This window comes from Triticum urartu, chromosome 2A (genome assembly GCF_056163025.1).
Source record: "Triticum urartu cultivar PI428250 chromosome 2A, HENAU_Tu73, whole genome shotgun sequence".
NCBI lineage: Eukaryota > Viridiplantae > Streptophyta > Magnoliopsida > Poales > Poaceae > Triticum > Triticum urartu.
The window spans coordinates 70,761,006-70,777,425 of NC_141874.1; the positions used below are offsets into that span (position 1 = coordinate 70,761,006).

At 46.2% G+C, this 16,420-nt stretch overlaps 2 protein-coding genes and 1 long non-coding RNA gene across 3 annotated transcripts; 1 reads left to right on the forward strand and 2 right to left on the reverse strand.

The window, feature by feature from the left end:
- Positions 1 to 2,114: 2,114 nt before the first annotated feature.
- LOC147983835 (uncharacterized) lies at positions 2,115 to 3,139 on the reverse strand. Its single transcript, XM_087539605.1, has one exon. The coding sequence runs from the start codon at positions 3,074 to 3,076 to the stop codon at positions 2,264 to 2,266; it is 813 nt and encodes a 270-aa protein (XP_087395731.1). The 5' UTR covers positions 3,077 to 3,139; the 3' UTR covers positions 2,115 to 2,263.
- A 5,776-nt stretch (positions 3,140 to 8,915) lies between these two features.
- LOC147983836 (uncharacterized) lies at positions 8,916 to 11,514 on the forward strand. The gene is made up of 5 exons (XM_087539606.1): positions 8,916 to 9,174; positions 10,508 to 10,634; positions 10,728 to 10,920; positions 11,034 to 11,298; positions 11,402 to 11,514. The coding sequence occupies exons 1-5, from the start codon at positions 8,916 to 8,918 to the stop codon at positions 11,512 to 11,514; spliced, it is 957 nt and encodes a 318-aa protein (XP_087395732.1).
- Positions 11,515 to 14,059: 2,545 nt separating this feature from the next.
- LOC125540998 (uncharacterized) lies at positions 14,060 to 15,172 on the reverse strand. Its single transcript, XR_007297419.2, has 3 exons — positions 14,905 to 15,172; positions 14,683 to 14,819; positions 14,060 to 14,596 (listed from the first exon to the last, which is right to left on the reverse strand). It is a non-coding gene; the product is annotated as an uncharacterized LOC125540998 (long non-coding RNA).
- Positions 15,173 to 16,420: the final 1,248 nt, after the last annotated feature.

Sequence of the window (16,420 nt, forward strand, 5' to 3'; positions counted from 1 at the left end):
GCATAGTTATGCCTCACGAAAAGGGAAAACACATGTCATTCTTTCACGAGAGTCACATATTTGCTTTTCATGAAGGCACAAATTTATTTCCGTGAGAGACACAGCTATGCCTCTCCAAAAAGGAAAAAAGACATTTGATTTAATTATTTCATGAGAAGAACAGATTTACTTTCTTCTTGAAAAATAAAAACAAAGGGCAGCACTCTACGCCGGCACACCAGCCGAAACTTTCGTCCGATCAGCTAGCAGCCATCCGATCTGCGCGAGGTGGGCCATCAGATCTGTTCCTTCTCCTTTCTCCCGCATGGGTCAAATCCCCCCGATTCTCTCTCTCCCCCGCAGCGAGCACGCCCGCGCCCTCATCCCCGCTCGCCGCACCCTCATCCCTGCTCGTCGTGGTGGCCATAAAGCACCCCGCGGGCGTCGGCTCCGGCTAAAAAACGAGGCGCATCTGTAGCACATCCGGCATTGGGGTGTAGCCCCGCGTGGTCGCCGCCATGCCTCGCCGGTCGAGGTTGCAGCTCGCCACGAGCCCAATGCAGCTCGCTGTCGATCGGTTTGCAGCATCCGCCCCTGCCCCCGTGCTGGATCTCGCCGCCGGAATTCACGGAAACCCACCATCGGCATCTCGCCGTCGTGAAAAAATGGATGTAGCAAAAACTATGGACGGTAATAGCAAAAATCCACGTGGTTGAAGCAAAAATGTCACACTGTCGTAGCAAAAGAAAATGCCGGTTCCAACACACAAAAAATGTAGCATATCCAACATGCCCACACCTGGCACCGCTCGTGGCTTTCCCCCTCGCCGGTCGCCGGTTGAAGCTTTTCACACATACAAGTGAAGCATTTCTAAGCAGCTGCAACTTTTTTTTATTTGCATAGTGTCTAGTTGTAGCTTTCTCTCTCATGATTGGAGCTTTTTCCAACTACAGTTGAAGCTTTTCTATCAATGGTTGTAGCTATTTTCTTTTTAGCAGCACTTGGTCAAGGCTTTTTGTGTCGTTTCGGTTGAAGCTTTTTTCATTGAAGGTTGTATCATTTCATGTCAACGGTTGTAGCTTTCCGGCGATGGCGCTGACAGCTTTGTAGCTTTCTCAACATTCAGTTGAAGCTTTCCATCAAAGGGGATGAAGCTTTTTTGTAAACGGTTGCAACATGAGGGGGTGCGACGGTTTCTGCAGAAGCCTCTGGTGTCGCCATATATCGCCACCTGGCTCGTCGGCGGCGAGGCAGAAGCACAAGGCGCGTGGGAGTTGCAACCGCCAGGGATGGGATTGGTCAACGGCCTTGCTGCATCCAATGTGAACGGGGTTGTAAGCTTGGCGGGGTGAGATCTACATCCATGGCCGCGCGGGAATTCGATCTTCCATGGCCGACGGCGAGCTACTCAAGCATTACAGTGATGGAGGCAGGAGACGAGGATGGGGGCGAGATCCGCGGAGCTGCGAGGCGGGGATGAGGCGAGATCCGCGGGATAACGCAGGAGGACTAGTCAACTTGGGTCCACCGCGCCATGTGGTTGCTCGCGAGTGGGTCGCGCGTGCGCGCGTGGACTGGACCGGCCGAAGCTTCCGCCGGCGCACCGTCTCCAAACATTTTCCAAAAACAAAACATGTTTTTTTGCTTCCGCAAGAAGCACATATTTGCTTCTCGTGGACACACAGATTTTCTTCCAGAACACAACTATGCCTCTCGAAAGGGGGAAAAAGTGAGGAAAAGCCCTGCTTTCGGCTCTGAGTTTTTTTCTTTTGGTCTTTTTGTGAAACCTATTAACATGAGATCTAGTTTCCGAGATCTCGACGCGAGAAATCCAACGATGAAAATGATTCAAGAGATAAAACATTTTGAAAAAAAACTTCGAAAAAAATCAAAAAACTCCCCTGGATGCACATGCAGTGTGCCACTTGGGTTATGCACTTTTGCCTATCTGTAGCATGCTGAGAAGAATGTAGCAAGTTCAGGGTCAAAACAATTAATAGTATTATTCTTGCCAGGCTTGAAGAGAAGAATTCCTGGGAGGGAGAAAAGGCGTCACCAAAGAAGAATGAAACTGGAAAGAAGATGACGAGATAATAGGAACAACAAATATATGTAGTTCATGACAAGTTCTACTAACAAACTGATTACAAAACCAGCCAGTTACTGCTACTGCATACATACTTAAAAATCACACAATCGAGGGGAAGGGAGAAGAAGATACAGATTCGATTCATACGACAATTACAGTAGATGCATGCATGGTGAGAAATGGATAAGAACAAGGTCAGAGGAAGATGAAGCAGTCCATTGACATGAGGGGGTTGTTGAGGTCATCCACCAATTCGCCACCCCCACCGCCGGCGTGGCCCGCCGTTGCCCCGGCGCTCCTCCTCCTCCCGGCTGAATCTGCTGCTGATCGGCACGACGAGGAAGAAGAAGGCGACGACGAAGGCCTCTTCTTGTTCTTGCAAGACGCCGAGCCTCCTACCACTGTTCTCGAAGGCGGCGCTCGAGGGGGCAGCGGCCGCACACGCCTCGCTGCCGCTGTCGTCGCCGGAGCTATACGGCGGTTGTTGCTGCTGGTGCCATGCTTCTTCTTCGTCGGAGATATGACCACGGACAGAGACGGGGGCGTTCTTGGCAACAACAGTGGACGTCGAGCGGCGGAGGCTGGCCGGGGGAGCTTCTTCTTCTTCCGGTTGTTGCTGTCGGGATCGAGCACGACGACCTCCATGTTGTCCATGTCCCTGCAGGCGTGGACCTTGAGGTATCCAGCCGAGAAGGGACCTGTACCTGACGACGAGGAGGAGGAAAAGGAGGAATGACTCGTTGCAGCCGAGGAGGAGGTGGAGGTGGTGGCCATGGAGATGGATGAGCTTGTTGCGGCCGACAGCAAGGAGGAGGAGGAGGTTGATGTGGAGACGGCAGGAGAAGTGGAGGCGAGTGGGAGCGGGTGCAAGGCGACGGCGTGCTTTGCGGCGCTCCTCGCGGTCGGAGACGGAGAGCCGCCGCCGCACAAAGACAAGGAGTGGCCATCGTCACCGGCGGTGGGAGAGGGAGAAGAGCAGGGATAGCATCTGCTCACACAGGCGCCCATCGAGCCCTGCTGTACTTGCTCTGCTGCAACTCTTCAGACTTCTCTGTTCCACGCATTTCACAAGTGTGTATTGTATTGTGCCATAAAGCACAACGTGCCAACCAATTAGTAGTAGTAGACTTTTTGCACCAAATTAAAGCTGGCATGGCATGGTCATTTGGTCAGACCAGCCGAGCGCAAAATGTTTGAATCTGCAACGGCAGGCAGGCTGGCAAAGTACGCCGCCAGCACAAACATGAACCATTTGAATTTCAATTGCATTAATCAGTTGCAACAACACCATCTCAAATCTGCCACCTCAACAGGCAGGCAGATGCAGTGCTCATGCAAACGTTTCCCCTTAGTTGTACATTATACATACATGCCCAGCACCAGTGACGGAGCCAGCACTTCCGTGAAGCCTGGGCAAGTTTAGTCTAACTGTATAATAAAAAAAAATCAAAAATAAGGTATTCAGATACACAACATATAATATACCACCAAAATTCTGAATGACAAATCCATATTAATTATGAAGTGAAACCAAAAACATAATAGTCACAAAGAATGTAATTTAAAGTGAACTAATATATAACATATCAATATCTATTTCATAGACCAAATAAATTTGAGACTTGACAACAAAAGATAAATAACTAGCCTTGCATAGAGGTAAACTCACAGCCAACAAAAGTAAAGCTTTCCGTACCAGACTAGATGTCGTGATATTGCAATTTCTTTCACCACGGTCAAAAGTATATCTCAATTGTTTATTTTTGCCAAAAGAAAGAAATACAATCAGCCCTGCGTAGGGGCAAAATCGCCGTGTTGCCAAAGCCTAGAAGGCACTACAAGATAGAAAATGGATTTGTAGTTAAGTTGTGAGATGTGAATATATTAAATCTTGAAAACTTGCAAGAATAGAGATGGTCAGATGGACACCATTCACATTTCATGTTGTGCCTCAACAGCTCAACTTCTATTTCCGGTTAGACATCATTACATTTTCAGTGCTTGTTGTACTAACAAAAACCTCCTCATCTCTGAAATTTAATGATAAAATTTGAAGTTAGTTGTCACACAAGTAAATAAGAAAATGAGCTACAATAAGAAACAATAGTACAATCTTTCAGAAAAAAAGTAACAATAGTACAGAACTACTTACACATCAACTACATAAATTCCTTAAAGCCGTCATTGAAACATTACCTGGATTTAAGCCCTAAATCTATTGGTTCATGGCAGATTGCCAAATCACTTTTCAGATTTAAAGATGCGATCATGAGGAGAGGAAGGAGTAGGATTGCCTGGACGCCCGATATCCGCTTGCCGCCGGTCCTGCGTAGCCCCGTCTCGCCGTCTAGGCCAGTAGGGCTCTAGGCCAGCCGCCGCCCCGGTCGACCAGTCCCTACGCTCGGCGGCTGTTGAGAGGCAGGAGTTTCAGGCTTGGAGCGATCGTTCCAACCACCGTACGTACGTGTGTAATTCCCTCACGTCGTGAAGTTGGCTGGGCTGCAGACTGTCGTACGGTTGCCTGTTGGGGCTATGAACTATTGAGAAAATAAGGTCCAATTTTTTTTTGTCCAGGTAAAGGAAGCTAGCGAACAAGTTTAGGCCTTTGTTAATTGATCGAGTGCTGCTGTCGAGGAGCCAGCGAGCCCGGGCAAGTGCCCAGGGTCGCTGGACGTTGCCTCCGCCACTGCCCAGCACACAACTATAGTTGTATACCTCTTCGGTAAGTGCAATAGCAGTTACACGTTCGCGTGGGTATGTACATCTAGTGTTGTGTGGGCCGAAAAGTTGAAAGAGAAGCAAAAAAAATTCCTTTTTCTTTTCATCCCTTGGAGGTACGATCATGCAGCAGGTGTGCAAGTAACCCCACACAATGATGGCTGGATATGTCGGGGTGATAGAGGAGTTTTCTCCTTAGTTGTACATCACAAATGGCTTGCGTGAGGTTATAGTTACATATCTCCAAGATCCACAATTCCAATAAATATCACGAGGTAACATTGGATGCTGAGTTAGTCGATCTTACAAATAAAGGAGAAAAATCAAAAAGGTGTTGTTGCTGGAAGCAAAGCTCATAGATCAGGCAACAGGTGCGGTGTTCCGCACTTCATAAGGGTGATGTCCTGGCCTTCTTCAGATCAGTGGCTGCAGATCTTCATCGGCGACTCAACCTAGTGACCATCAACTCTTGGGTGGAGGGGGGTCTTTTTTTGCGCATGGATGCCTCAGTTCTCTTTTGATGTTCTCCTATTGTCCAGCGTTTGGTTTGTGGTTTCCTCCTAAGTTTCCTAGTGCTTGGTCCTCTAATATAAAGTTGGAGTCTACTTGTGTCTCCTGTTCTAGAGTATATTTAACCAAAAACTACCACAATTCGTGAAACCGTGCCTACAAACTACCACTTTATGATTTTATTTTGAAAACTACCATTTTTTTGCTAATCCGTGACTAAAAACTACCACATCCACTTGATGACTGATTAAGAAAAAAATAAACCTAATTATGACAAGATGGGACCACTTGTCAGGACTGACAGGGCATTCGGTTGTTTGACCGGTTGTGTTGACTGTTAAGTGGCATATAGACATTTTATCGAACACTTGTTGTGCACCGGCACGTGCGAACGCTCGCTCAGGAGCTCGACGGCCACCCAGGAGGAGCTTGCTGCCATCGAAAGAATCTCTACGGCCGCGCAGAAGGAGCTCGACAGCTGTGACCGGAGTACGCGTCCGTGGCCGTGCCCATGGCTGCAGGACCGTGGCCGCCCGCCCGTGTAGTCTGCACCCGTGGCCACGCCCGTGGCTGTGCCCTTGGCCGCGCTCCCGTGGCGGCGCCCCTGCCCGCGGCCGCATGCCTGGCCGAGCCCAGTGGCCGCGCTCCCATGGCAGCGCGACTAGCCGAGCCCCCTGGCTGCGCGCGCTTGGCCGCTGCGCCCCTCGTCGAGCCCCCGTGGCGCGCTTGACCGCCGCACCCATGGCCGGGCGCCCGTAGCCGAGCCCAGTGGCCGCGCGCTCGTCGTCGCGCCGCTAGCCGCCGCGCCCCTAGTCGTGCCCATGGCCACACCCATGGTCGCTCGCCCGTGGTCGCGCGCCTGGCCCCGTCGCGCTCGCCCGCGGGTGCCCCGCTCCCTGCCCGTCGTTGGAGTCGACGGGGGCGTGCAAGAGAGGCATGCGCCGCCTGCGGCGTGGGGAGTGCAGGGGCGCTGCACTCCGGCGGCCGGATTTAACGGTCAAACAAACGGTGTTGACTTACGATACCATGTCAGCACTTACATGCGGGCCAGGCCTGTCATATTCGTGTTTAAAATGACTGAATCAGTTGATTTACTCACATGGTAGTTTTTAGTCACAAATTAATAAAAAAATGGTTAGTTTTCGGGACAAAACCGTAAAGTGGTAGTTTATGGACATAGTTCCACGAATTGTGGTAGTTTTTGGTTAAATATTCCCGGTTCTACTCATGTGCTCTCAGGCGCTAGATGATGGAGTTGTGATGTTGCTTTTTCTTGTTAGTTGGTATCTTTAACAGAAACTAGATGAAACCCCGCGCATTACTGTGGCACATGTAGTCGAAATCATATTTTAGGCAACCAAATACCATATGTGGTAAGCTATCTAGAAAATGAATCCAAAATTAGATATTACATAGAGATGAGCACAATAAAGGAAAAGGAAGAAAATCAAAATGGAAAATGTCAGAAACATCACATATTAGCTAGGCTGAAGTACAAATAACTCATATGCTTGGTTAATGTGAGCTCAAATGTTAGGTAAATGCAACATTATCAGGAATGTTACAATAAATTGCACATTCAACATTCACACCATACACATGTATTTCATCCCATACAGAGGGGTTCCGAACTCATGTTATCGACCTACGTGAGTAGGCTTAGGGACTGGAATGAATGTGAGAAAATATTTCCCTATAATTTGATTGATTTTTGGAACCCGTCTTAAAGGCTTACACATAATCACTTTATCTTGATGTTCTACACGAATCTGGGATGAAGGATTTATCTGCTCTGCCAAAATATCTAGATATCCATTAGTGAAAAGAACAATCAAGACTCTAAGATTACTATCAAAATAATGAATGAAGATGTCTTTAATTGTTGTGTACTATGAATAAATTAACACCAAGGAACATTTGCATCAACTATTCATGAAAATTGTATTGACCTCGCACCGCTCTCTATCTCTTTTGCTCGGAATCTATTCATTGCAGATTTGGAATTAGGAGAAGTTTACTGAACGATCAGAAGAAATTTTGGAAGGTGAAACAGTAAGCAACTGTGAGAAAGAAAGTGCAAGATACTACCGAGTACAATATTTTAGAAATTGTAGAATACCTTTAGATCAGGCTTGGAAATGCACCTAGACATCTCATCCAAAATAACTACTTATTCGTGGCTACAATATTTAAAGAACACAGATGAAAAACAATGAGGTTTGCGTCAAAATCTCACCTTTGGAGCACCTTAACTACAAATGAGGTTTCATTTGAAAATCTGAAGGCTCGAAACCGTTGAAGAATAATTGCAGAACATTAAAACAACAGAGAAGGAAAACAGATCTCTATAACCAAATGATCATGAGCATTTTATTTTCAAACATAGACGCATAACTAAAACATATACCAAAACCACTATATCTCAAAAAGTTTTTGCCTCCAGGTTTACCCACTTGTGTGAAAGTGACTTCTTGATCAGCTGGAATGGCGACATGTGTATTATTTTGATAGATTACTGTGTAGAATCACGCGGTGGCCGTAGGTCTTCGATGAAAATTTTGTTAACTGATTCGCATTTCCCCGTGTGCACTTGGGGTGTCTTTAGCGATTTTGGTTCTGATGATTTTTGATCTTGAAAGCAACCTATGGGCGTTTGGGCTGTTGACGCGTGCATTTTTTTGGGATATGGCTGTGTACAAATGCATGTGTGGGCGTATATGCATCGGCTAAATTTTTTTAACGTGCTTGCTTCACTGTTGTGTGCTTCTAGCCGTTTATGTTGTAACTAAGTCGGCCATGCGGTGTGTTGGTTTGCAGTTTTGCTTTCGTCGTCGTCAGAAACAGACAAGAAACAAGCAAACCGATGCTCAACAAAGGAATGTGGGCAAACCAGTCACCGCATGCATGCAGACCAATCGAAACACATTGCTTGGATATGCGGCCGACCAATAGCAGTCTGATGAAGCGGTGATCGGGGCATGTGCAACTATGTCCAGTTACAAGGCACATGCACAGGCAGCGGGACGGGTAACTATATCCAATTACAAGACGACAAAGGGATATGGCCTAGACAGCCACCGCACCTCTCGGGCGCAATTCTAGGCCAGATACGGGACATTCTTTCCGTCTCCCTCGCATGTGCGCTGCATGCACCCCGTCCAATCCACCGCTTTCGTTACATTCTTATCTGCCTCACCGCTTACTTCTCCGTCCTTATCTCTTCTTCTTTTGGATGCCTCTGCGGCTTGCCGCCCTTGATGATCGAGGTGTTTTCCGGAAGATTTCTGTTGAATCGTCCACCGCCATAAGCATCTAAATCGCTCCTTCCTCTTCTCTGTGGTCATCACTCGCTTTCGCATCTCAACTCAGGATGTAAGTGGCGCTGGGTCCCATTAGTCCCACATATGCCATCCACCAAAAAAACGTTATGTGGCATTTGTGGACACCCAGAAAAATTAAACGGCGCAAGTGGATAGCCCAGAAAAGCCCATCGAGCCAGCGGCAGTCCACAATCCCCCCTTCGTGTCCTTCCCTAGTCACCCCATGCCCTAGGCTAGGGCGCCGTCGCCGCCATCTCCACCGCAACAGTGGTGCGGCACCACCTCCCGCTTCCAATCCCATGGAGCCGTTGTCGCCTTCGTGTTTCTCGAAGAGGCCGTCGTCCAAGGACATCGCCGGCGACCGAGCCAAGCCTTGCGAGGATGACTCCTCTGCTCTCTCCCCTATCCTGCCGACACCCTCTTCAGCTCCTGCTCCTCCGCCGCCGTCAAAGGGGATAGCCGGGGACCAAGCCGAGCCCTGCGTGGCTGCTCCCTCCCCGATCCCGGTGATGGCCTCTTCGGCCCCTGCTCCCCCGCCTCCTCCTATTCTACCCCAAGGTATGCAAAATCCCCCCTCCTCCTATTCTACCCCAAGGGGCCAGGCATGTCTTCTTCAATTGCTTGATGTGAATCAGCTACACCAGTTGTGATCCATGTTTTGTTGTGCATCAGCTATACTGAATGTGAGTAGCCTGTTAGATATTACTATTATGTGTGGATGTGAGTAGCTTGCTGAATTTATAGACGATGAGCTTCTCTGCAATTTATTGTGAATCCGCCGTCCGGCATTTGTTAGGTACTTGAGATAGTACTTGGTCCACTCCCTTGTGGCCGCAACCTTGTTAATTGATATATTGTTATGAACTGTAAATTAATATCCACATGCCAGTGTGATACGTATTGTATAACTTGTTTAGAATTCAGAGGGAAGTTTTTACAGGTGCAATGCTCTTACAACTAGTTTCATACGAATCTCTTGCTCTCGCGGTCAGAATTAGAATCTCTCTGTATATCAGAGGAACAGCACAATTAAAGACTATTTAGTGGTACTTACTTAAGATCGAAGGACCAAAAGATCCTAGTACAGATGCGGACAGTGCCAAGCTATGCACTACTCTAATTTGGCTGTATAGTGATGAGTGGGCAATGCAAACACGACTATACGCGTACTACTCCAGGTGACGAATTAGATGGTTCTTGGTTATCTTTGCCCGATACTACTGTACAATCTTCTAGTAGATTAGCGTTCGTTACTTACTGCTGTCCATATATTTCTGGATTATGGGGACCAAGGCAGGGGGGTGTGGTGGCCATTGACTTTATCAAGAGTGTACAGGCAAGTACATTACAGGGTATTTCCATATAGCATGCGGATTCTGGCGATCATTTGATGATTTGAATGAAAGCTTCCTCACGCTGCCACATGTATCCCGATGCATGTTTTTGCAGAACAATCAATGCATGAACCGAGAAATTATTTGGAGTAGGTAGAATGGTCTATAAAAAGGAATTAGTCAGAGGAGCAGCTAGCAAAACGTCGTTGTGATTCGTACGAAACTAGTTGCAAGAGCATTGCACCTGTAAAAACATCTCTCTGAATTCTAAACAAGTTGTACAATACGTATCACACTGGCGTGTGAATATTAATTGTAATCGTTCTTGTATTTCCAGATATTAATTGTAAAAATATCAAAGTATATCTTGCTCTGGCGGTCAGAATTAGAATGTCTCTGTAACTACTCGCTATAGGAGTTCAGTGTATGCTAAATTTGTATGTTAATGGTGAAATCTTGTATTGTGTCTGAAGAAAGCAAATAGAACAATTCTACGGTTGCGTCCATTTTGTTCTGATTGCTAGTTAAATTTAGCATTCATTGGACATTCAATGCAGATTTGATGGAAGTTACCATGGGTGATGTCGACGACCAAATGGTGTTGATGATCGACAAGCAAGCTGAAAAGTGGGAAGCCATGGAGCAGGAACAACATGTGTGGAATGCTATCGATGAGGAACGGAAGTAAGTATCTGGCCCTCATGTGTTTCCCCGTGACATTACTTGTATTCTTTGATTTTTTTTTGACCCCCTGTGTTTGCGTTACTGATTAGAAAGGCGGAAGGAAAAACGAAGGCATAAGACGAGAAAGAAAAGCCTGGAAGAGAAGAGGAAAGAGAAGAGAGAAGAGAAGAGGAAGAAGCAAGAGAAGAAGAGGAAAAACCAAGAGGAGTTGCAGGGGAAGAGGAAACATGCTCGTTCAATGAACTGTTCTGAATTTGTTCAAGGAGCTACAACAGAGGAGCTACAGGTCATTTTTCTTGCCAGATTTCTCTATTAAACCTCACTCTATACCACAAATCTGCTTTTATACCTTCTTGAAATTGATAGCATGTTCTGAACTTTCTGTGTTTTGTTATCTAGAGACGAGATTCTCCACCTATGACACATAGTCAAAGAGCGACAAGATCACCATTGGTAAGGTCACCGGTGGCGAGCACGTGGAGATCTTCCCTTGGTCTTCTAGCAAGAGTTGCAGCCTCAAAAAGGGGCAGGTCTCCCTCAGCGAGGATTGCAAGTTCCCCATTGGAGGAGAGGGCAAATTCGTCCGCGAGATCACCATCTATCTTAGGATCCCCTTCTCCAGTGACTACTCCATTTGGAGGCTCAAAAATTAATCATCCACATGGTGAGTTGGCTTTGTTTTTTCTCTTTTGTAATTACACTTGTATGTAGTTACAAGTTTAAAATGTTCTTGTGAGTTGACATTTTATTTGCTTGCCAATTAACAGTCCGCAAGACAAGAAGGCTAACTTCTGCTGTTTGGAGGGATTTCAAACCAATGTACTTTCTGGTTCAAGTTATTCTACCTCAAACTTGTACTTTCATCAAATCTGGAATGTGAGGTTATTGCTGTAGAAGGAAGCTTCAACAAAGGATGAAGTCGTTCGAGCAATGGTTGGAGAGATGCAAAAAAAAGTTTGATAAGTATTGGATGGAATCATATTTGCCAAACTGTATTCCTGTGATCCTTGGTCCACGATTTAAAATTTGCTTCATCGAGTTTGGACTAAAACAAGCTTTTGGTCCAGATGTAGAAAGACACTTGCTTGCAGTGAAAGAAGTTCTTGACAACCTTTTCGAAGAATATTCTTCACAAATGACGGATGCATTGGATGAGTCAGCACCCCGACAAAAATTTGATGAGGTTGTGAATGAAGAGAATGATCTGTTGGCGGATTGGGACCAACACTCGAATAAGAAGCAACCCCAAACTGCTAGTGAGCTTGCCAGATACTTAGAAGAAGACACATTCACTCGCACGGAGGATTTCAACATTCTTCAATGGTGGCATCTTCACTCGTCTAAGTATCCCATCCTTTCTTGTACAGCTTGTGATGTTCTTGTTGTACAAGCTTCCGTCGTATCGTCAGAGTCGGCTTTCAGTTCCGGAAAGCGTTTGATTAGCGATTACAGAAGTAGATTGTGCAGTGAGACAGTGGAAGCCTTAATCTGCCTTCAAGATTGGTTTAGATGTAATGATAAGCATGCCAATACTCCTTATCAAGGTCACTACTATTAACTGAGGTATGTGTGCACTACATAATATTGCTAATCAATTGTTCAATTGTAGCAAGCTTTGGGTAAATTTGGGGAGCATTTGAGTTAAATCTGGTTTCTTTTACGTCCATAGTTTCGAGTTGCGCTCTGAGTATAAATTGTGTATGCTGCTAACTTGTATGTATTTATCATCCTTGCAATTATGCTATCAAGATCTGGTCGCAATAATACTCATTAAGGACTCTTATTGGTTAGAATATTAATTTAAGATCATTGCCTATTGTGAATTTGTTGCTAGCTATCTGCATTTTTTAAAGATTGCGGTGCTAGCTATGTGCACTTTTTATCCTTGATGGTTTTGCTTCCCTCCTCGACAATGTTGATTAACAATCATTTTAGGGAAGGGAAATACACACTGGTGTATGCTTATGATTTAAGGAACCCTCCTTACTTCTTATCCTTGTTTCTTTTTCATGTAGATAGTACTGTATGTCTTATATAATTTATTAATAAACTTGAATGACCGCAGGTTGAGATGTCTGGAGAAAAAAACAGTTGAGTGGACCGAAGATGAGGCCAATCCTGGGACCATTCTGATTCCGATTAATCAAGTGAAAGACCAGTGAGCATAGCTTGGTGTACAAAGGTCGCCCGACACAAAGCTGACAAAAGAATGGAAGATGCTCTTAGCTGATAGTTTTATCATTTGGTGCCGTTTTGAGTCTAGGACTCTAGGTGCTTTCTGTTAATTTTGGGATATGGAGGATGAGGAGTGTGTTGCATATTCCTTTTTGTTCACATACAGGAGATATTTCTGCTGCTTTGATAGGCGTTTTTAGTTAAGTTGCCGCTGCTTTGTGGATTTTGTTATTCTAGAGGCGACTACTGAATGAAGCTCGAACTCACTAGTGATAATTAGTAGCGATCGTTACGTCAATGTGGGCTAATATTATCCACTGTTTGCCATTTTCACTTTGTATCTACTGCCATTTGTTTTTGTCATACTTCCTGTACATATGTATATACTTCCAGACGCCACATGCTTTGTATGTCAGTGTGGAAGTTCCAATGATCCTTTGTATGTCAGCTTATCCAGTCTAAGCTTTGTAAATATATGCGGCAGTATGTGGACGCCACATGCCCCACATAAAAATTAACTGGGCTCCCGCGTAATCCCACATAAAAAGTTGTGGCCAGTGCGGGCAGTCCCACAACATCCAGCGGACTGACCATTTACATCCTGAATCTCAACCGAAGCACCACACCGAGAAATAGCGTCGGCGCAAAACATCAAGCCTCTCTCCGCTTCTCTCATGTGGGATGGAAATGAGCTTCGTTTACCGCCTCGCCGGGCATGCCCCTCCCTCCTAGGCTCCTCCTTTCTTCGACGTGCAGTACGGAACAAGCTCAGACATCACGAGCTGTGGAGCCGCGCTCCAAGGTTCAGAGTGGCTTCCCGCGGGCTCTCCCCACGCTGCACCTCCAAGCTTGCCGGGGAGGAGCTGCGTCCAGCCTCCGTCGCTGCTACTCCGCTGAGCGAGAAACTGCATCATTGTCGCTACCATGTGGAGGTTGTGGACGTCCACCACGGGACAGCGAGGTGTTCGACGACCGACGGACACACCGGCGAGCTGGTTCCACTTGGGCGCCTCAAAGGCATGGGTGACCGCCGGCGACATGTCCCTGACGTCGCTGGACACGATCGCTTCCCTAGAGTAGTTGGCGACGGTGCACGAGATTGGCCACCTGCTTGGCTCAGTCATTTCTCGGTGATAGTAAAAAAAGTGTATGAAAGAAGGAAAAAAATTATTAACTACATACGGTGTATATATAATTCCGACTATTTGTGTCTCTACTACTTCATCATAGGAGCTAATCCAATGGGAGGCTACACCAGATGATCTAATCTGGCAATGACTCGCACCACGTTTGGCAAAAAAAATCATCCCTACTAGAGATGTGTCATCGTGTATTCCCCTGTTTGTTCACATGCATCATCCTCTCATCTTTTTTTTCCAACATCCATAGTTTTTCATGCGATCATCTGGCATCCTAAAATAACAACACTTATTACAAAGAAGAAACATAATCCATATAACCACACCGTATCGACGGGCGCGACGTGCCGCCACACGGGGTAAGCTAGTATGAAACTATAACCTTCCAATTTCCGTGAAGTTCATTAGTCATTCAGGGCAGAAATTTTTTCAGCCAAATACACAATCAAAAACTAAAGTATGAACAATACGCTTCACTGTAATCTTCATGAGAACCGAGAATATCAGGAACTGAAAAGCAATAAGCGGAAACGTTGATACAAAGCAACTCCAGGAGAAGAGTGCAAAGTAAATAGATTGTTTACCGGCGCGGATAAGAATATCAGGAACAGACCAACCCAATCGATCAAAGGCACGACCAGTAAATCCCTGCACATTCAACCCCAAAGCGAAGGGCCACATCAGAAATCATAACGCTAGGCATAAATAACTAAGCAAAGGTTGTGGGAATTCACCCAAGGATTAGGTCCAATTCGTTGAAATCATCACCATATGCCTCCTTGACGTGGGCCTCAATGCCTCATGTATCCTTGATTGCATGCCCTTTGCAGCAGCGACGACAGATCATGAATACGACCATGAAAGCGTCGGCCTGAATTTGCAGCTCGGGAGTTGAGGGGCAGGGAAGGGGGTAAGCCAAATCAAGGGAGGGGCGGCGAATCAACCATCTAACTCACCGGATTCATTGAATAGTACCGCTCCATGAATTTCGCTGAGCGGGCAGTGGTGGCGAGATTATCACCTGGTGGAGATGGCGATTGGCGAGGCGATGGCTGGTGGGTATGGAGGAGCGATCCAATTGTGGCGACTGAGATGGAGAAGGGAAAGAAAAGATGCAAGGTAGGGGAAAAGATATGCGTGATATTGAACTTGGAAGGGGAGACGACACGGAGCAAAATTCGAGTAGAACTTCTGGTATGCCTCAATCAGTTTCCTTTTTTTCCGTGTGCAGTAATTTCTCGTGGTTTGATGAGCAATAATGGGTTGCATGTACGCTCACATTTGGTTGGCAGTTTGCCGAAGACTAAAATTGAACGCGTACAATAGGTGGAAGGATGCATGTCTTCTGGCTGGGTGGGTGGAGCACAGAGCACTGCTGATGTGGTAGACTGGTGACGTGGAGTAGTGGGAGCTCCTATTTCAATATAGTACTTTTTTTTGCGAATGAAAAACTTTCATTGATTAAGTGGGATCATTACAGTCCGAATTACAAATGATATCAATTTCTCCCGGTGAGCTACGTAGCCAGACTGCTGTCCGTTGCTCTACCTGACCCATGCGAGCTAGAGCATGGGCGACTTTGTTCCTGCTCCTGACCACATGTGAGATCGCATGTTCTCCTACCTCCACTAGCACTCTCTTAATCTCCCATACAAGGGCCCCACATGGTGACCTGTTGGTATCGCTCTGAAGTAACATCTGGGCAGCTACCAAGCAGTCAGTTTCTACTATCATAGGAGCCGTACTCCAGGCTCTCGCAATGTTGATTCCTTCCAGGCATGCAGCAAGTTCTGCCTCTAGCGCCGAAGAGCAAGACCGGAGGTAGCGGCAGGAGGAGTAGATGAGTTGGCTTGTGTCACTACGGAGAACATGCGATATAGTACTATGACGTGGCACTTCGCTGATGTGGACAGTGTGCATGATGAAAGAATAGAAAGTAATGGGGAGTAACTTCTTAATAATGGTAGATTAGAGGGAGTGGCCTCTCTTTCATTCAAAAACGTGTGCGTTAAGGGCCGAGCTTGTCCACCGATCAAGACACGTGTCTACTGTGCATAACACTTGTAGGAAACATTTTTTCTTCTGTCCTAGGGCGTGAAACTTCATGTCACATGACTTATTCCATTATTACTCTACGGGATCTTACGGAGTCTGTTCATGGATGACATGGTTGGGGTGCGATCATAAAAGATATTCTCCTGAAGTGAACCGGCTTATCCTTTCTAGGTAGGGGACTTATGTGTTGATTGGATGCGGAGTCACCTTCGATTGTAAATTCTAGTGTGGCAGATTCATTTCTTTATCTGCATGGCCAAATCAATCATTCAAGTCACACACACCTGCATAATCTTCCCTTTGTTCTTTCGTTAAATTAGCTTCAAACTTTTCTTATTGTGTCAAAATACTTCGGAGTTGAAGAGAAGTAGATTCTATACGACGTGTTTTACGTCAAAATGCCAGTATTATACATGC

Bases quoted from the DNA above. Each gene is read 5' to 3' on its own strand.
- LOC147983835 (XM_087539605.1), bottom strand. From the start codon at position 3,076: ATGGGCGCCTGTGTGAGCAGATGCTATCCCTGCTCTTCTCCCTCTCCC.
- LOC147983836 (XM_087539606.1), top strand. From the start codon at position 8,916: ATGGAGCCGTTGTCGCCTTCGTGTTTCTCGAAGAGGCCGTCGTCCAAG. The intron at 9,175-10,507 runs GTATGCAAAATC...CATTCAATGCAG, and splicing joins TCCTCCTATTCTACCCCAAG to ATTTGATGGAAGTTACCATG. The intron at 10,921-11,033 runs GTCATTTTTCTT...TTTGTTATCTAG, and splicing joins CTACAACAGAGGAGCTACAG to AGACGAGATTCTCCACCTAT.